At 45.0% G+C, this 20,919-nt stretch overlaps 2 protein-coding genes across 2 annotated transcripts; both read left to right on the top strand.

Moving 5' to 3' along the window:
* The first annotated feature begins 89 nt into the window (after positions 1-89).
* On the top strand, positions 90-5,095 carry RPL21 (ribosomal protein L21). The gene is made up of 7 exons (XM_007471448.1): positions 90-119; positions 2,572-2,633; positions 2,669-2,685; positions 2,996-3,057; positions 3,857-3,969; positions 4,720-4,870; positions 4,981-5,095. Exons 2-7 carry the CDS (start codon positions 2,584-2,586, stop codon positions 5,068-5,070), a joined length of 483 nt encoding a protein of 160 aa, XP_007471510.1. The 5' UTR covers positions 90-119; positions 2,572-2,583; the 3' UTR covers positions 5,071-5,095.
* Positions 5,096-16,935: 11,840 nt separating this feature from the next.
* RASL11A (RAS like family 11 member A) lies at positions 16,936-19,277 on the top strand. The gene is made up of 4 exons (XM_007471447.1): positions 16,936-17,073; positions 17,442-17,498; positions 17,597-17,676; positions 18,613-19,277. The coding sequence occupies exons 1-4, from the start codon at positions 16,950-16,952 to the stop codon at positions 19,078-19,080; spliced, it is 729 nt and encodes a 242-aa protein (XP_007471509.1). The 5' UTR covers positions 16,936-16,949; the 3' UTR covers positions 19,081-19,277.
* Positions 19,278-20,919: the final 1,642 nt, after the last annotated feature.

Here is a 20,919-nt window from a genome sequence, read left to right as displayed (position 1 = left end):
AAAGAGTGGCTGTCGGCCGGCTTTTTCTCAGGCAGCGCCGCGGGCAGCCCGCAGGCCCTTGTAAGGCGCACGCGCGCGGCGCCGCCTCCTTCTTTTCGGCCGGAACCGCCATCTTCCAGGTACTGTAGGCGCGTGGCTCCCGGAGCCTCTTGTCCCTCCCCCTGTCCTTCAGGTGTGAGTGTCAACCCTGTGGCCGCTGAGGCCGTGCATTGGAGCTCTAGGGAGATCATCTAGCCAGCCTGGGGCCCGCTGGCCTGGGCGGTGGAGCTGTGTCCGTCCAGACGGCGCGGCGGGCGCGGGGCCGGGGACCAGGCTGCGATGCCGTGGGTTTGCGGGGGGGGACAGGCTCTGGAAAAACGAGGCCGAGGCACCGTGGTGAGGTGGTTCTGGTTCATCGGGAAAGGAGTTCGTCCTTCCAGCGTCCCCACGGCTTCAGCCCGCCTCTCCTGGGCTTTCTCGGATCGGCTCTGGCGCCGCGTGGCCGCTTGCTTTTCCAACGCCTTCAGTGTGGCATCTTAACCCCTGTTGTAGGACCTAAAATGTAATGCTCTGGGGTAGGGGCTTCGGGGCAGTAGGAGCGGGTTGAGAACCAGGCGCCGGTTTTAATCTCCCCTGAGAGCTGGGTGTGTGTGTGAGAAAGTCGGGGGTCGTGGTCGGAGAACTGCAGAGGTGCCCCTGAGTCGCTCTGGATGAGGAAGCCCAGCCCATTCGTCGTTGACGTGGGAGATTTCCGGTTCTCTTAATTCTGGCCCGGGACCGCAGTTGGAGAAAGGGAAAATACTTTGTTTGCCACGGGTATTGTTTTGTTCATGCCAGGGCAGCAAGTGTTAAGCGAAGGGATTCCTGAATAGCTGTGTCTGATTTAGGCGTTTAGGGGGAAAGTTAACTGAATAACCCCTTAGTCTGAGTTTTGCATTTTTGTGTCTAGTTTGTAGCAGCCAGCTGCCAGAGTTGAGGAAACAGCGGGTTGCGCCCCCGTAATGGGTCCCATTTTTGGTAGTATTATAGACTAAATCGTCATTGCTTGGGACGTTAAGTATTGTTTTTAAAAACTCACTCGATTATATGTGTATTGGGTCCTGATGGATTTCGAACTCGGAAAAATGGGTTTAGTGGAAGATCCCACATGCCGCGGAGCAAGCAAACCCGTGCGCCACAACTCCGGAGCCTGCCCTCTAGAGCCCACGAGCCACAACTACTGAGCCCACGAGCCGCAACTACTGAAGCCCGCACACCTAGAGCCCGTGCTTCGCAACGAGAAAAGCCCCCACTCGCTGCAGTTAGAGCCGGTGCACGACAACGAAGACCCAACGCGGCCAAAAATTAAATAAATAAATTTATTTTTAAAAGAAAAGGAAAGGACTTATATTACTGATTCTGTCACTTTGTGTCTCCGTGAAGTGAGTTGAGCTGCAGAGCATGTCTCCTTGTTTATGAACTTAAGGGGAGTTTATATGAACTTAATGCAAATGTAGCCATGAGAATTAAAACAGTACTTGTACTTGATAGATTCTTCTCACCATTTAAAGTGAAGTGTGCATTCGTTGTAACAGTGGTTTGGCTTTGATGGGTTAGCTGAAACATTTTTCGGTCTCCTTGCCACACAGGTTATATGAAAAAGGTACTTAGGAGTCAACTTTTCTTTAAGGTTAAGATGTAATAAATTGAGAGGCTGACTTACATTAGAACGTTGTCGACAACCTAAGCTGGTCTTTGGTGTATTTTGCCTTGTGGTAGGAGTAGTCAGCAATGGTAGTTCTGCCCTTGGATGATCTGAGGCAATTAAAACCATTATTTTGACCTTTTGGGAAACAAAGTGAAAGGTTCAACTCAGTAGCCTGTACGTGAGTTCTTCGGCAATGATAAAGTACTGTTTACTAGTAAGCGCTTTGCATGTGCTAGGAATTGCTCAGTGTTTTGTAGATATTACCTTAGTTGATTATAAAAGTGTTAAGACTGTTTCACATATGAGAATCAGGGTTTAAATGTTTTGGTCTCCCAGCAGGTAAGTGGCAAAACCTATGTCAAAATCACGTCAGTGATTATAAAGCCTTCTACCTCACATTTTCTGGTAAACAACTGAGTAATTAGATATATGAAGTGAGTTAGAGATTTTTGACAGTTAATAGGTGCGGTATTAGAGAAATCCGTAGGTTGATAAGAAAAGGGGTTTATGTATAAATGCAAGACTGAGTTTTGTCGTGCTTTGCAACAATAAACTGCCTTCTAGTTGGTAATTCCAGTGTTCTTGGCAGTCTAAGCTGGGTTCTACAGATGTAGTGTGGCAGAAGTCCTGTTGTGTTGTTACATTCTAATAGGGAAAATAATTGGTTTGGGCTCTAAAATCCAGTTCTTCTTAGGAGTTTTAGGCAGTTTTGGTAGAAATCTTGGTAAAATTACTGTTTCTTACCGTTATAAGAGCTGTTGATTCGTGAGCCAGCTTTTTAGGTAGTTGCCTAATTCTCGAGTTGCTACTGAACTTAGTGCATTTGTAATTACACATTGTTTGGTTAAAGGGGCAAATGTCAATTTTGCAATTGTATTTGACTGTTTCATACTTTCTGGTTTCAGTAATTCGCCAAAATGACCAACACAAAGGGAAAGAGGAGGGGCACCTGCTACATGTTCTCTAGGCCTTGAGGAGGGGCACCCGCTACATGTTCTCTAGGCCTTTTAGAAAACATGGTGAGTAGATCCATCCTCCTTGGGAGCAAGCGTGGCATACATTTGTGTTTTATTACCTATGTGTTGTCGTTCATATAATGTGTTCTTAATAAATGGCATTAATGAATCAGCATCTACCTAACATTTGTAATAAATAAAAAGCATGAATTTTATATAATGGTTCTTAAATTGTCGACTAGCAAGGTTTTAAAGTACACGTAACTGCCAAAAAGTAGTGTGTGTTGAAAGCTAGTAAGGTTATGTATTTCTCTTACTCTTGACTTTTTAATCTTGATATTGACTGTATTGGGGTTTTTTGTTTTTTTTGCAGGAGTTGTTCCTTTGGCCACATACATGCGAATCTACAAGAAAGGTGATATTGTAGATATCAAGGTAAATTATAAAATTGGGGAAATAACTACAGAGTAACATTAGAAGTTAGTAAAGTGTTTAATATTAAAATCTGAATAGGGTGTATTGCATCTTTTTATCTTCCTAATCGGGGGGAAATCCATTTCCTGAAAAAGCTCGTGAGAGTATAGAGTAGCTATTTTATGTTACATTTTTATTTTTGTAATAAATTTTTTTTTTTTTTGGCTGCATTGGGTCTTTGTTGTCGAGTCTTCGTTGCATTGCACGGGCTTCTTTTTGCAGTGGCTTCTCATTGCAGAGCTTGGGCTCTAGGCGGGCAGGCTTCAGTAGTTGTGACTCACGTGCTCTAGAGCGTAGGCTCAGTAGGTGTGGCGCACGGGCTTAGTTGCTCTGTGGCATGTGAGATCTTCCCAGACCAGGGCTCGAACCCGTGTCCCCTGCATTGGCAGGCGGATTCTTAACCACTGCGCCACCAGGGAAGTCCCTAGAATGGCTATTTTAATTTTACTTTAATAAACAAGAGTTTTAAAAGTGCTATTCTTGAGTCTAAGAATTTTCTCATTACTTGTTTTTAACAGCTAGTGGAAAAATTAAGGGGGGGAAATCCTGTGAATTTGTATTTAAATGTGTCCTGGCACTCTAGAGCTTAATGATGATTGTCTTTTTGATTGCTTAAAGCAACGTGAAAATGACATTTCACCGGCTCTGAAAGCTCTTGAGTTGCCATCTAAAGAAAAAAAAATCTTGGAATATCTTAGTTACTTTGGATTTAAATGGAGGGGGAAATTGCTGGCATAACATTTATCTCCTTTCTTAACAGGGAATGGGCACTGTTCAAAAAGGAATGCCCCACAAATGTTACCATGGCAAAACCGGGAGAGTCTACAATGTTACCCAGCATGCTGTTGGCATCATTGTAAACAAACAAGTTAAGTAAGTAATGTCATAGTTCTTTGTGCCTACTTAGTATTCCCTCACACCCCCCTTTCACTTTGCCAGTTGGACTTATGTCTTTATTGGTCATTCAAGTGGGGCAAAGGAAATACCCTTTTAAAACTCAAGCAAACTGGGTGTTTGTCTTGTAACCTGTCAGAGGAAACAAATTGTAATAAACTTACTGGAAAGTCTTGTGAGGTTTGTTAGCTAAGCCGTTCTGGTTTTCACAGTGTAAAAAGTTTAATAAGTTGTAAATTTTATTAGCGGTCTGGTTTTGCTTAAATTATTTGGTATTTCAGAGTCTGTCACCTCATCAGAAGAGAGCTTAAAAGTGGGGGTGTTTGGGCTTCCCTGGTGGCGCAGTGGTTGGGAGTCTGCCTGCCGATGCAGGGGGTGTGGGTTCATGCCCCGGTCCGGGAGGATCCCACGTGCCGTGGAGCGGCTGGGCTCGACCGTGGCCACTGGGCTTGTGCATCAGGAGCCTGTGCTCCGCAGTGGGAGAGGCCGCAGCAGTGAGAGGCCTGCGTACCGCAAAAAAAAAACCCAAAAACAAAAAAGTGGGGATGTTTTCCTCAAGGCCCTATTCAGTAAGATTTAATAAATGATTATAAATTTGCCATCACCTTGTTGATTTATCAAGTGGGTAAAAAAAATATTCATGGTTTAACTAATAAATGAAACTGTCAAAAGAATTCTCTGAATTTTAGCTGTGCTTTTGATGCACTTAAGAGTTTCTTCTCTCTCCAGGGGCAAGATTCTTGCCAAGAGAATTAATGTGCGTATCGAGCATATTAAGCACTCTAAGAGCCGGGATAGCTTCCTGAAACGGGTGAAGGAAAATGATCAGAAAAAGAAGGAAGCCAAAGAGAAAGGTACTTGGGTTCAACTGAAGCGCCAGGTGAGTGCTTGGCAGGGTTTCTTGGTATTATGTACATTATTAGTTCTGGGAGCACTTTGAAGTTGAGTTACAGTACTTTTCATAATTATTCCCTCGCCTTTTTTTAATAGCCTGCTCCACCCAGAGAAGCACACTTCGTGAGAACCAATGGAAAGGAGCCTGAACTGTTGGAGCCCATTCCCTATGAATTCATGGCATGATGGGTGTAAAGAAAATAAAAGACCTGGACTGTATAAATGTTTCTCTTAGTTGAGTAGAAGTGTGTGACCCCCTTCCCCAAACAAATATTTAAAGCACATTTTAATTGTGTCCGAATTCAGTGGGTGACATCTTTTTACTTTTCAAATTTAGTGGTTTTTATTCCTGAAAGATGTGAGGTAGTTTGTTGTGCAGGATACTCAATTGGTTAATAAACTGCTAGATATTACTTACAAAATATTTGTACTAGTTTGAAAATAGTCTCTCAAATTCCTATGAACAAAGGATTTAAAATGAATGAAAGTTATCTGTTATATTATAATTAAGCTCAGGAAAAGTTGATGCTCATAATTGCATCATAAATTAAGTAGCTTGTGTTTTGAGTATCAGGTACTTAACTTTGAAGCCTACCATTTAAATATACATGGTTTAAAGTCCCTTCCTGGTCCTTGGTGAGTTACATGTCAGTTCTGAGTTGTTCAGACCTTTCATGCAGCAGGGCTCAGAAAAGTGTTACAAACTAGAATACCTTTTTTATATAAACCGGGTAAGTATTTATATAGCATCTAATATGTTATGTGGCATTCTAAGCACTTTACATAATGTACTCATAAAAAACTTGGAATAAGTTTTGTTTTGCTCATTTTACATGAAAGGAAGCTGAGGCACAAGTAACTTGCCCGAGGTTACAGGTGCATAGTGTTGGGCAAAGATTCAAACCCAGGCAATCTGGCTGCATAATCGGATTTTAGTCATGAGTTCTATATTGCTTCATATTAATAGGAATATTTTAAAGCTACTTTGTCTAGTTGGAACACATTTTAGGTTTTGTTACTTCCTGGATATTTTTAATAGGATGTGGTAGACATCCAGCAGGGAATTGATCACATCACATCGCATCGCCCTGCCTTCAGTATTCTGTGATAACACCTGTAGCAAGCTTATTTAAAATGAAAACCTTGACTACTCACTTGGTATTCTGTCCCCACTATTAGACTTGAGGACAAGAACCTGTTTATAATTTTAGTAAACGCTGTGAATAGGTTAAAACCCAATGTTAGTGGCTTTCAGTTTCATCTAGTGAAGTGTGATGGTAATAGGGCTTGGAATCCAGCAAACCCTGGCTTTGAATCTTGGATTCCTAACCTAACTCAGTAAATGGTGGTTATTAATTGCCCTCAGAGATTCACATCTAGTGGTAGAGGGTTATGTTTAAACATGACTGTGTTGGTCAAAAGAAATTGTTTACCAGCACCACCACAGAAAACAAGGAAAACCTTATAAACTGCATCAGTTGGCCTTCGTGTTCTGTGTTTTTCCATCTTAAGTTACCACTTATGCGCCAGGTTGAAGACACTTTGCATATTTAAAATTCTATTTCATGAGTATCTTTCATAGCCGTTGCTTCATTCCTGCCCCTTTAGGCACATTTTGATTTCTCCTGTAAACTATTAAAGCAGCTTCAAGGCATCATGTTTATCGAGCCTCCTGCTGTATTGCATATTGCTTAACCTGTGTCTCTCTAACCCATGGTTTAGTTGTTCAAGGTACGTGTAACTAGTCTGGTTCCTACTAAATTGTTTTTCTCTTTATTTCTGTTTTCCTACGTGATGGCTTTAGCTATTAGGAAAATTGTGTTTATGGAACTGTTCTTTATTGCCCCAGTTTTGCACATGCACTTGCCTTTGCCTGAAATACCTACACTTTGCTTTGTTCGTTTGATGAAATTCCTGCTTGTCCACTCACCTTGAGTCATAGGTGAACCGTCCCTGATTAAAGCATTTTAAGGAGAGGAATGAAAGTGCTTGGAATCAGAGATTACTTCTGATTTGGGTTGGTGGAATAAATTCCCCCATATTTTTGTGTGTTTGCTTCTCACACACAGTGTTTATAATTTTTAAAAACTTCTGCCTTCCTCGCTAGACCTGAGGTTAGGGACTGTGCCTTATATTTTGTACTTCTAGTGCCTGGCACATAATATACACTCAGTAAATGCTCTTTAATGAGAAAAGCACTGTTTTTTTTTTTTAAGACATTTTCTACTTTATGTTCAGTTTTATTTTCCTATGTACTTTATAAAACTATAGTGTTTCTGAATTTTGAGGGCTCACCAACCATTTTGCTCAGGAGTAATTGGGATTATTAAATCCTTCATGTGGAAAAATCAAAGAGACCTCAAACATTTCTTTGTTCGTTCTCCAGCCAGTCATGCTAACCTTGCTGTCTGTTGCTGCTTCTGTAAAATGAGGGTGTCATCTGCAAGTACGGATTGGACTGAATGATTCCTAGAGGTCCCTTGCGTGCTTTGAGTCTGATTCCATGTTTAACTGACTAAGTGAAAGGAGGTATAATTGTGACTTGTCAAAAAGGAAATGGTGGTGTAAGATACCTCAGTTCAGGAGGGCTGGTGAGGCTGGACATTGGGAAAAGGAAAGGCTGCAAACAGGACTGGCTAAGGGGAGTTATTCTTAGGGCAGGTAGTCAGAAAATGTGAATGCTTCCATCTAGTGTATGGTGCAGCAGTTTTCTAAAATACTATCAATGGCAATGCTATGTGAATATGCATGACGCTTTTTTTGGATTTTTAAAGATGGGTTTTCACACATGCACAATACTGAGTTTAAAATGTGTTTTCCAGATTCTTGGTTCGTTTTGCTTGCTTTCCTAAAGGGTTGTACCAGTTAGCACTCCATGAGTGAGTGAAAATGATTGTCTTGGCACTCTCTTCAGCATTGATTATTATAATTTAGTCTTTGCTAATCTGGTGGGAGAAAATGTTGCGTTATTGAATTTGGCTTTTCTTCGCTTCTGGAACACATAACCTGGTTTCCTTTTACCGCCACTGCAGTCTTTGCTGGACCTTTCTGACTTGCTGGACTGTCTTTCTGACCTCCAAATACTGAAGTGCCTTTATTCACACATTCGAAGCCCTATATCATCTGCCCTCTACCTACTTTTCTGACCTAATCTACCACTTCCAGCCCCAAAGTCAGATTCAGTAAGTTATGAGATATTTGGAGGCCAAACACCATTAAGGAAGTTACAATCTAGGAGGAACAGTACAATCACAAATCCTATTTAAATCAAGGCAAAATAAGGCTTCAAGGAGTGTAAAAGGACAGTAAAGGGGAAAGTTGATGTTTACAAGGCTCTTGTTTTCACTGATTTTTCGTGGTTTCTCGTTTGCTTGACGCTTTCCACGTACTGCTTCCTTGGCTTCAGCTTACAGACTAGTGAAAGCCAGCAGAATAAGCAAGGAGCTTTTCGTTTGTCTTCCTCATTCTTTTGTAGCTTAAATTCCCTCTCTCCCACTGCAAATAATGGCTTCCGCCTACACCACTCTAATGAAACTACTCCTAGAGGTTACCAAACACCTGCTAATTAAATGTAGAGACCTTCCAATTTGGCTTTATCTCCCTGGTATTTGTCGGAGCCAACAGCTTTTTTTTTCTGCCATCACACTTTAGCCAGGTTCCTCTGCCTGTCTGACTCCTTCATCCCCCTTATTCTGGATTTTCCTCAATGTTCCACATCTGTCGCTCCTAAGTTCTTTCTGGGTGATCTAAGCCAGTGGTTCTTCAAGTAAGTTTCCCAGCTCGCAGCATCAGCATCTGGGAACTTGTTAAAAATGCAGACCTACTGAATCAGAAATTCCGGGGAGGGGGCATGGGCAGCACTTAACAACAAGCTCTCTGGGTGATGGAGATGCATGCTCCAATTTGAGAACCACTAAATTTATGTCTAGCCATCTCTAATACACTTGAGACTCAATTTCAGAACTCACTTTCTCTGAAGCTCTAGATGTGTATTTCCAACTCCCTCTTGGGCACCTCCATTTGGTGCAACTATTACACAGATGAGCTTGGAAGGTTTTATTAGCAGAGAGATGAATTAAATTGAAACCCTTGAGATTTGACTGATGTGTGTTTGCTGATAAGATTACGTGCCTGCCTTGAAATGCAGGTCGTTTAATGAGTAACCATCACAAAGTGTGAATTTATAAATTAATCCCTTACTGTACAGTTCCCTTTTCTCACATTTACCAGTGAGAATGAAGAAAGATATTCTAACTATAAAACTTTTCACCCTGTTCTTAAGTTAATAAGAGCCATGGTTGGGAATAAGGCTGTGTGGCTTCTTGAACTTTCTCTTCTGATCTAGCCAGGTGTCTCAAGGCCTGTTCATGTTCAGTTGAACCCGATCCGAAGGGCTGAATAAACTACATCACACTGAAATTTGCTTCTGAACGTGTGGCCAAAAAGCCCCCCAGATTCCTGTATCTTCTGTACTCCCATCAGGGTAGATTTGCATTTTTCTCTGCACTAGGATGGGAAAGATTCTAAATATAAACACTGGCTAACGTTTAGCAGTAAGCGTCGCTAAAATATAAGAAGTTACGTTTATCTTATTTTTTGAGCACAAGAGAAGTTTAAGCTGAATTTGATTTGAGGTATGAGTGTTTATAGCATATTCATCCCAGCCCCACTTAAAGGAAAACATTGGTATTGTTCAAGCAAGAAACCTTCATAGAATCTTAGACAAATAGCTTAGTTATAAATGATAACAGTGAGGCAGCATCTGCAGCTGTTACTGCTGAGCTGGAGAAAGTGTGTAGAGGCGTGAATAAGCAGTCCAAGGTTGTGTATTGTGACTTTTTCAATAGCAAAGGTGAGTGGTGAGGGGCAACTAACTGATGGGCCATCTCTCAAAGGCCCTCATGGGAAAGGCACAGAGAACCCTCTCAAAACTTTCCTAGCAAGAGTGCAGTTTGTGGAAACCATTTGAATTGGGAAAGAAATGCCACGGGGTGCTCTTTGCTGTCTGCAGAATGAGATGATGGCTTAGCCCAAGTGAAGATGTGATTGGATATTTGCTCCTGAGAAAGAGCAGAGTTCAGATTAATTGCTCATGGCAGATGAGTAAGTGAACAGTTTGAAGATCCTTGAGAGTAGAGACCGTCTCCTGTCCTTCGGATGCTCCTAGCTCTGGCACTTGCATATACTAGGGCCTGGCTCAAGAACAGTTCAGTGGCGTTCCATAGCCTCCAGATGATTCCTTACTGAGGCGTTCATTGCCATCCACAGTCTGCTCCCAAACCTTTGGGTCATCTACTATATACTCACCTTTGAGACTGCTTGCTGTATGCTTCCTGCTTCTGCTCGTGCTCTTCCCTCAACTACATAAGACATCTCTCTACCCTTGTGTCTCCATCTATCAAATATGCTCAGGGACCAGTCTTTTCCTGATTACCCACCCCCCACTTCAGATTTCTAACAAGTTTCAGGTGTACAGCATTATAAATCAACATCTTGTGTACACTACAGTGATCCCCAAAGGTACAGATACCATCCATCAGCATACATTTGACTCCCTTCACCCTTTTCACCTACTTCCCAACCTTCCCCTCTGGTAGCTACCAGTCTTGTTCTCTGTATCCATGAGTTTGTTTTTGTTTTGTTTTATAAGGTTCCATATATGAGTGAAATTATTTGGAATTTGTCTTTCTCTGACTTATTTCACTTAGCATTATGCCCTTGAGGTCTATCCATGTCACAGATGGCAGGATTTCAGTTTTTTTGCAGCTGAGTAGTATTCTATTATACATGTCACATCTTCATCAGTGGACACTTCCATATCTTGGCTATTGTAAATAATGCTACAGTGAATATAGGGTGCATGTCTTTTCAAATTAGTGTTTTTGTTTTCTTTAGATAAATACCCAGAAGCCGAGCAGCTGGGTCATACGGTAGTTCTACTGTTTTTTGTTTGTTTGTTTGTTTATTTTATTATTTTTGGCTGCGTTGGGTCTTCGTTGCTGCGCGCGGGTGGCATGTGGGATCTTCCTGGACCAGGACTCGAACCCTTGTCCCCTGCATTGGCAGGCAGACTACACCAACCACTACACCACCAGGGAAGCCCAGTTCTACTGTTTTTTGAGGAACCTCCATACTGTTTCCATAGTGGCTGCATCAATTTACATTCCCACCATGCACAGGAGTTCCTTTTTCTCCACATCCTTACCAACATTTATTTCTTATCTTTTTGATAATAGCTATTCTAACAGGTGTGAAGTGATATCACATTGTGATTGGTTTGCATTTCCCTGATGATTACTGATGTTGAACATCTTTTCATGTGCCTGTTGGCCATCTGAATGTCTTTGGGAAAATGTTTATTCAGATCCCCTGCCCATTTTTTAATCGGATTTTTTGTTGTATGAGTGCTTTATACATTTGGATATTAGCCCCGTACTGGATATATGATTAGCAAATATCTCCTCCCATTCATTGGGTTGCCTTTGTGTGTGTGTGTGTGTGTGTGTGTTTTGTTTGTTTGTTTTTTGCGGTACGTGGGCCTCACTGTTGTGGCCTCTCCCGTCGTGGAGCACAGGCTCCGGACGCGCAGGCTCAGCGGCCGTGGCTCATGGGCCTAGCTTCTCTGCAGCATGTGGGATCTTCCCCGACCGGGGCACGAACCCGTGTCCCCTGCGTCGGCAGGCGTACTCTCAACCACTGCGCCACCAGGGAAGCCCTGTGTGTGTATTTTTAAGTATAGCTGATTTACAATATTAAGTGTACAGCATAGTGATTCAATATTTTTATAGATTATACTCCATTGAACGTTATTACAGGGACTTCCCTGGTGGTCCACTGGTTAAGACTCCACGCTCCCACTGCAGGGGGCTCAGGTTCGATCCCTGGTCAGGGAACTAAGATCCCACATGCTGCGCGGCACAGCCAAAAGAAAAGTTGTTACAAAATAATAGCTATAATTACCTGTGCTGTACAATATGCCTTCATATACATAGTAGTTTGTATCTCTGCCTTTCTGTTTTGGTGTCTTGCTGTGCAGAAGCTTTGTAGTTTGATGTAGTCCCATTTGTTTATTTTTGCTTTTGTCTCGCCTTTGCAGTCAGATCCACAAAAACGTTGATGTCAAGGTTATTGCCTATGTTTTCTTCTAGGATTCTTACGGTTTCAGGTCTTACATTCAAGTCACCAATCCATTTTGAGTCAGTTTTTGTCTGGTTTCAGGTCTTACATTCAAGTCACTAATCCATTTTGAGTCAGTTGTCTATGGCGTAAGATAGTGGTCTAGTTTCATTCTTTTGCATGTTGTGGCTGTCCAGTTATCCCAACACCATTTATTGACAAAACTGTCCTTTCTCCATTGTATGTTATTGGCCCCTTTGTCGTAAATTAATTGTCCATATATGTGTAGGAAAAAGAAAGACATTCAAATTGGAAAGTAAGAAGTAAAACTGTCATTGTTTGCAGGTGACATGGTACTATACGTAGAAAACCCTAAAGACTCCATTAAAAACTGTCAGAACTAATAAATGAATTCAGTAAAGTTACAGGATGCAAAATCAATATACAGAAATCTGTAGTGTCTTTACACTAATAAACTATTATAAAGAAAATTTAAGAAAATCCCATTTACAATCACATTAAAAAACAACAAAACTTTAATTCATCCAAGGAGGTGAAAGACCTGTACACTGCAAGCTGTAAGGTGTTGATCAACGAACTTGAAGAAGATGCAGATAAACGGAAAGATGTTCCATACTCGTGGGTTGGAAGAATTAATATGGTTAAAATGTCCATACTACCCAAAGCAATCTACAGATGCAGTGCAATCCCTATCGAAATTCCAGTGGCAATTTTCACAGAATTGGAACAAATACTTCTAAAATTTATACGGAACCACAAAAGATCCTAAATTGCAAAGCAATCTTGAGAAAGACAAAGCTGGAGGTATCATGCTCCCTGATGTCAAAGTATACTACAAAGCTATAATTATCAAAATAATATAGTATTGGTATAAAAAGATCAGTGGAACAGAGTTGAGAACCCAGAAATAAACCCATTCAGATTAAATTCTCTCTGTTGCAGCTGTATTGGAGTTCTGAGCGCATCTGCTTTGTCATTGCATTTACATGAGCAGTGTTCTCCATCCTACTCTCCACAGTGCCAAGATTTGAAATCAGGGGGGTTGAGATGCCCACTGTTGAATGGCTCTATGAGTAAGTGACTAAACTTGTCCAAACCTCAGTTTAGGAGATATTTTACCAATTTCACAGGATTGAGATTAAGGAAGAATTCATTGAGAATTTTTTTGGTAAACTCACCAGTGATAGATAAACGGTAATTATTTTAATTAACTTCACTGGGGGGTGGGGTGTCTGTGAAGTCAGGCAAGTCTTACACGTTGTTGTCCTCAGTAAATGTTTGATAACAGAAAGCTGTCGTTTATGTTCTGTACCAGCGTTTAACAGCCTCGCAAAGAGTAGAGTTTCAGTCATTTGCTGAATTAAAGCAGGGGGCTGGTAGAGGAGAGAGGTGTCATTTTTATACCGAGGACAGTACTCGAAGGCAAAGTCTGAGTCTCCAGCCTCAATATTCAAGGATGTAGGATAGACAGGAACGGTAGTTGATATTGGATGATGGATGGTGGTAGGAGAGACATTCCTGAAGTAGGTATGGGAGGACCCCTGGCAAAGTTTTGCCTGAGGGCTAGAAATCAAGCTTTTGCTGGTGAAGGGTTAATAGCTTTCCAAGCCTGACATTATTTGCATATTACTAAATTCTACCCTTCACAGTCATTCTAAACACCCACGGATTTGTGTATTCGTATCTGCCTCCACATTTCTATTATCTTTTTATATATATTTTTTTCTATTATCTTTTTAAAACCACTTCAGCATACCTGTGTCATACTACTTGCACCACAATTTTACATAACTGGATACAAAGAAATCCAAAATGAAATAGAGCACAAGCAGCAATTTAGGCAAAGCTGTTTATAATTCTACAGTTCAGTAACATCTGCATAAAGGGCCACGGATGATCTTGGGTATTTGCAGATGCAAAGAGCTTTCCAAGGAGAATGAATAACATTTTGAGTTCTGAGCAAAGGTGCACTGTACGTGCAAAATGGAACATAGCTGTCACCAGGCAGAGAACAGTCTTAGGAATCTTCCTATGGGGCGACCTTAACCTAAAATGATCTTACACCTGACAGGGAATGTAAGGGAATGAGGTGAGGAGATAAGCCCACGATTCAGCCAAGAAAGCGCTCTCTTTTCCCTTGTTAAGTTCTGCATTTTAACTTCAGGAAAGTGAAGGGTGTTTGGACAGATCCCATTGACTGCTGCTCAACAAGGATCCCCTCTTCTGTTGCTGGATTTCTAACAGGGTAGCAATGTGTGTGGCCTCCAGGGAGGAACTGATCCGAGCTAGTCCTGGCAACCCTGGTATTCTCCGCTAGGTACACGAATACACTCGTTCCCAGCTTCTCAGTTTTGGCCACTGAGATGTAAGAGTCTGCTGGGTTCTTCTGAGGATTATTTTATTTCATAATAAAAAGAGACGAAGAGGGTCCCTCCCTCCCTTCCTGCTTGGATGAGTACTTGATGTTTAGTGAAGCAGGAGCCATTTTGTGTTCAAGAAGGAGAGGCCAAGAGAATCTGAAAGGCAACAACCCAGGCCCCTGTCACTGAACTGCTCAAGGACCCCTGGAACCTAATTGTTTCAAGGTTCTGTAAATAGTAACTATCTTTATGGTGACTTTTCCCCAGTCAGGAAAGGAGGTTCCGGGCTTCAAGTCATTCCAGTCAAACTGAAGTTGAACAGAAGGGGACTCTGCCTTGTGCTGAACCAAAGGACAGTACAGATGTAACAAGGCAGTTCAGCTCAGGACATTCCCTGGAACGCTTTCTCCTGAGAGCTGATTGCTCTCAAAACCTAGGTATTGGGATAATGGTTACACATGTGACTTCCGTCTTCTCCAGTTCACACAGTGAAGACACCATTCAGAAAGTCTGTCAGTGTACTAACATTTATTAAAGACCTCATGAGCCCCAGCTGCCACTATGTGCTGGGCACTAAAGACACAAGCTAGAGGCCCTGCCTTCTGGGAGAGAGACATGAAATAAATATTCCACCAGAAAGTAATGACAGTTGGGATCAGTGCTGCCTTAAGGGTGCCCTGAGCGTGAGTAACTGGGATACAGGGGTGGGGATGGCAGCAGTGACCAGGGGAGGCTCCCCTGAGGGTGGGGCAAGGAAACCAGTCACCCTCTTCCTGGTCTGCTTCAGGGTTCTTCAAGTGAGAAGCAAAGAGAGCAGGAGGGATGGAGAGGATGAGATACCAAGAAATGGAGGCAGAAGAAATGATGGAACTTAGTGATTAATTCATGTGGAAGCGAGAGGGGTTAGAGTCAAGGCCTCTCAGTGGCCAGAACCGAGAGCTGGGTACGAGTGTTCAGGGATCTGGCACACAGGTCGCTGGCTTGGGCTACTGGGTGGATGGAGGCACATTTGCACACTCATCAGTGTGGTCGACTGCAAAAACGGACCTCTTTTCCTACCCCTCTCTGCATCCCAGCCCTTTCAAATGTGGCTTTGCAGCTCTCTTCACCAAGGAGTGGAGTGCACTTCCCGCCCCTGGAATGTGGGCTGGCACCACGACTTGCTTTGGCCAAGAGAAGGCAGCAGGGGTGATGGGTTCCTCCCCGGAGCCTAGGTCTCAGGAGGCCTGTTAACACTTCCACTCACTCTCTTGGAACTCTGCCCCGCCACCATGATCCTGGCCAGCCTTCTGGGTGAGGAGAAACATGTGGCTCTGCCACTGCCCCTCCCACCACCGCAGCCGGCAGCCAGCCAGCTGCCTGAGGACACCAATCTGGAGCCACCAGCCAGCCCCCACCCCCGCCCCCATCGCCCCTAGCCCGCTGCCACCAGCTCTCTATGGATGCATGGAAGAACGAAAGCCTGCGGCCAACATCAGCTGAGCCGGGCCTGGATTAGGATAACCACTGCACTGACCTGCAGACTGGTGAGCAACCGTGAGGGATTGTGGTTTCAAGGCAGTAAGTTTCGTGCAGTTTGTCAGGCAGCAAAAGCTAACTGATAACCAAGATGGAAGAGGGTGAGTGAGGGTGGGGCTGTCTAAGAGGCAATTGGACCTGTGAGGCTGGAGCACAGGAGGCAGAGGCCTGAAGGTCTAACCTGCAAGGACAGAATCCCAAGCCTTTTTTGCCTTGCCACTGTGGGCTCCCGAAACCCAAGACTGGCTGGATTTTGCTTTTGTGTTCTCTTCCTCCCACTTCCACGCCCACCCTAAACTCCGCTTTACACTTAGAAATAAGTATTTGAATGATGAAGCAAAGGCGTGACTCAAGTCATAGGACGGTGTTTGATGGGGGATTAGTCCGGAGCCAGAGCTCTCAATTAGCTTATTGAGTGTTCGCTGATGAGTCAGCTCGGCCAGCACCAAAAGCCAGGGGCTGAGCTCGGAGGCTAAGCTGTAGACAATGGCTGTCCCCAAGGGGCCTTCACAAATCTGGAGCAAAGTCACAGTGTCTGCAACTCCCTTATAGTAATACTAAGTCAGGGCTCTTTATCCTAATAATGTCATCCCTCAGCACCTTTCAAAAATAAAAAGGGCAACATTCGCCAGGAATTTATCCTTCCCATTGTTGCGGAAACGTCCGACCGATTGCATTTTTCCTTTCTTTCGTCCCCCAGCTCATAATTCTGATGTCTCTCATAATTCCGGTCTCGCCTCTGCAGGATGGAGGGGGCCGCCAGGGCTACGCAGGCACAGCGGAGGCCGGATCTCCAGGGCCCGGAGGCCGGAGCAGCGTAGGCCCCCGGCAGAGCGCGTCAAGCGGGTACGCGCGCCGCGGTGACGGTGCCCTGGGCTCTCCGGCTCCGCCCCCTCCGCGCCGCTGCTGGAAGGGGCGGGAAGAGGAGGAGCCGGAGGCGGCCGCGGGGCCCCCAGCGCGCCCAGCCCTTTAAAAGTCGCCGGCTGGGCTCGCCGCACCGGCGGCCGAGGTCCCCGCGCACCGGTGTCCCCGCGCTCGACCGCGCGCTCCATGCGGCCGCCCACCATGTCCGGACACTTTCTGCTCGCGCCCATCCCCGAGTCCTCCTCCGACTACCTCCTGCCCAAGGACATCAAGCTGGCCGTGCTGGGCGCCGGCCGCGTGGGCAAGAGCGGTGAGTGCCCCGGGGAAAGCGGGGGCTCCCGGCGGAGGGGAGGGCGCAGGGGGGCCCGGACGTTTCCAGGCCGCTGCTGGCCTCCCCCCGCCAGCCTGCTTTCCCGCCGCTTCCCCGGACCTTGCACTCCTGGGCCCTCGCCGGCGGGCACCTGTTGGAGAATGGGTGCCGGTGCGGCGCGTAGCGCACCCCCGGCCGCACCCGCCCCAAAACCCGCGGAGGCCGCGGCTGCACCCTTGCCCCTGCGGAGCCTGAGGATGCAGGCAGCATCCGCGGTACTGCGGCCCGTCGCGCTCCCATTTCCCCGAGACGGTCCCGGTTTGACCGTCTCGTCCTAGTCCTTCAGCTGATTTTCCTTTCCTTTTCAGCAATGATTGTGCGCTTCCTGACCAAGAGATTCATTGGCGATTATGAGCCGAACACAGGTTAGGTTCGTTTCGTTCTGTTGAGGCTGCATGCTCTGATTTTCTTTTTCCTGAGGAGAGTGTGAGAATTTAAGACTCAAGTCTCCTTCATTCTCCAGGCAAGTTGTACTCGCGGCTCGTGTGCGTGGAGGGAGACCAGCTCTCCCTGCAGATCCAGGACACTCCCGGGGGCATCCAGGTAAGGACTGCCAAGAGCAGGCGGCTCCTCCGCTTCCAGACGCCCGAGCCAGGTGTCTGGGCACGCCTGTTATGCGTTCAGATGGAGGGGTGTGCCGTCCCCAGGTGGAGCCAGTCGTTGGGGTGTTAGAAACCGTCCACGATGGGGGGGCGGGGAGAGTGGATTGTTATAGAGGCCGCCTTCTCTTGTCTGCCACCTCGGAAAGGGGAAGAGATGCTTAGCTTCTCTTCGCAGCCCTGGCCGGGGCATCACTGGTTACACGGGTCTCACCACTTCTGTCAGGAGCAGCTCAGCCTTGGAACCCGGAACAAAACTATGGGGGTGGGATTCTGGAGAGGGTCTTCTCCCCTAGCAAGGACTGCTGAAGCGCTCCTGTTTCTCGCTGTTCCTCTCAGTAATTCCAGTCAGATAACCCCATGGCAAGCAGTCAGGAATGTAACTTGATTAACAAGTTACTAATTGCTCTCCCTTCTAGGGAGGAAAGGTCTTGTGGAAGAACAGAAAGAAGGAATTTGTTTCTGTAACATTCTCAAGAAGGACATGCTAAAAATATTTTTATGGGTTGGGGAATAGATATTTATCTTGGCTTATTTTCAAAGTTCTGTTTATTCTGAGCTAGTTCCCTAAAAATTGCGCCATCCTGAGTTGAAGTTCTCATTGAAGTCATCACGGACTGGTTCATCACAGGCTACCTGCCAAGCAAGGGGGTTAAAAGTAATGTGTCGGTAACAGCTAATAAAATAACCCAGGCAGGGAGCTTGCCTGAGAATTGGCTCTTTCCATATCAAAAGCCTCCTTCTGCTGAAGCTGGGTAGAATCTGAAACTGTGTTTAGTGATTTCTTTTTCAAACCTTTTTTTCAAGGGTGGCTTTGATGTTCTTTCCAGTTTCTCCCACCGAGGGCTTCCTTGATCCCGGCTCACTTTGCTCTTTTCAGGTCCAAGACAGCCTCAGCCCGGCGGTCGACTCCCTGTCCAAGTGCGTGCAGTGGGCAGAGGGCTTCCTGCTGGTCTATTCCATCACGGACTATGACAGCTACCTGTCCATCCGCCCCCTGTACCAGCACATCCGGAAGGTCCACCCCGACTCTAAAGCCCCCGTCATCATCGTGGGCAACAAGGGGGACCTTCTGCATGCCCGACAGGTGCAGACCCGTGATGGCATCCAACTGGCCAACGAGCTGGGCAGCCTGTTCCTGGAAATTTCCACCAGTGAAAACTACGAAGATGTCTGTGATGTGTTTCAGCATCTCTGCAAAGAAGTGAGCAAGCTGCACAGCCTCGGTGGGGGGAGGAGAAAAGCCTCCATCATCCCCCGGCCACGTTCTCCCAACATGCAGGACCTGAAGAGGCGCTTCAAGCAGGCGCTTTCCTCCAAGGCCAAGGCCCCCTCCACCCTGGGGTAGACCCATCTCCACTGGATGGACTCGTCCCCTTTTTATCACGCATTCATGCAGCTGAGAAGACTGGGGGTCACCCTTTTTAATCACACATTCAGAGTTTATTTTTATACAAACTATTGGTTTTCAAGTGTATGTTTATTTCTGAAAATTCAAACGGTGATTGCCTGGAAGTTGGATAGAGTTTTTTTTTTAATAAAAGATTTTTTAAAACTAACTGCTAGCCACTTTTCCATTAAAGGCAAATGGCAACATTGCTCCTTGTTTTTAAACGTCTTTTTATAGAAATCATACTTGCACCAGAGCCCAGAACTGCTCCAGGCTTACCCCCAGTCTGAACTCTGATTGGTGGCTCCTGCGGGGAGGGGTTGATGCAGAGGGAATCTGGTGTGGGAGAAAGGACAGGCTGTGGGGGAGAAAAGGGATTTGAGTAACTGCAGGATGTCTTTAATTAGGGCACTTTGCCCCGGGCATGAAACTGACACCATGTGATTTTCAGCGGAAGGGGTTCATTGTGCACAGATGCTAAAAAAATTATGACATGAATAACATTATTAGTTATCGGTGTAAATGGGAGTTTATCCTCTCCACCAGTATTAAAAAAACAACCCTCCTTCCAGCATTCCCATTGTCAGTAAGTGCACCCTCCCTGGAGTTGCCCAAAAATTCTCCATCCCTCTCTGACTCCTTTACCCTAACCAATGGCGCACCCGGTCTGTCAATTCTCTCTCCTATTTTTCTCTAAAGCATCACTTTGCCTTAATCCAGGCTTTTACAGCTCTTGCCTGGATGGGCAAGCAAGCGTGTGGGCGAGGCTCTGGTTTCTTGGCTCTAAATCTTTTGTCACACCAGGACAACCTTACTAAAACCAACCCTGATCATCTTATTTCCATGACTGAAAAAACTCAGCTAGTTTCCCTTTATCTGCTGGATAAAATATAAATGAGGCATGGAATCAAGATTTGCCACCTCTCCACACTCATCATCCCCTCCTTCCAAAACACATGCACGCGCACACGTGCGCGCGCGCGCACACACACACACACACACACACACACACAAGCTCTGACTTTCTCAGTCTTCACCAGGTACTTTCATGCCTCCCTGCCTTGGCACGAACCACTCCCTTGAATATTTTGTCCTATTCTCCACCGAAAAGATCTTTCAAGTCCCAAGTCACATGCTACATTCAACTCCTGGGGTGCCTCCTCTGAGTCTTCCTCTATTCCTGTAGCATTTGTGTTATAACCCAACCTTTTCATGAGGCTATTTGTCACCCCCATTGGAAGGAGCACTGCTTGAGGGCAGTCGTTGCATTTTATGACTTTGTATTCCAAGCTTCTAGCCCAGTGCTTGCACATAGGCTGGTAGGTTTTCAGTAAATATTTGATGAATAAATGAGTGACTACATTGTTTTTGGTGCCAAGGACAACCATGGCAGATTACAATGAAACAACTTGCCACTTCTGCAGAACGAGGACAGGAAGTGTTCTCAGTAGTTGAAGGGTCTTTATTAGCAGTGACAGGAAATGACACATGCAGCTTCTGGCCACTGCAGACCATTACCCTTGACTGTGTCCAGACCTGTGATGTTAACCCCACCCTTCCCTATAGTTGGGGGGTGTCTAGGCAAAATGCCATAAAGGATTAATAATGTTAGATAATTCACATCTAAAGGTGTATCCAAATAAGAAAAAATGTATATTTTGGATTCCATTATCTTTTGTTGTTGTTTTGAGGGGATTGTTTTGGATTCCACTGTGTTTTAAAACGTACCTAATTCTCCTTGTTCTTTGCATACTCTCAGCACAAAAGGAGTTCTTCCCATCAACAGCCATTCCTTCT

This window comes from Lipotes vexillifer, unplaced genomic scaffold (genome assembly GCF_000442215.2).
Source record: "Lipotes vexillifer unplaced genomic scaffold, Lipotes_vexillifer_v1.1 scaffold543, whole genome shotgun sequence".
In the NCBI taxonomy this organism is placed as follows: Eukaryota; Metazoa; Chordata; class Mammalia; order Artiodactyla; family Lipotidae; genus Lipotes; species Lipotes vexillifer.
This window is presented reverse-complemented; position numbering and strand designations above follow the sequence as displayed.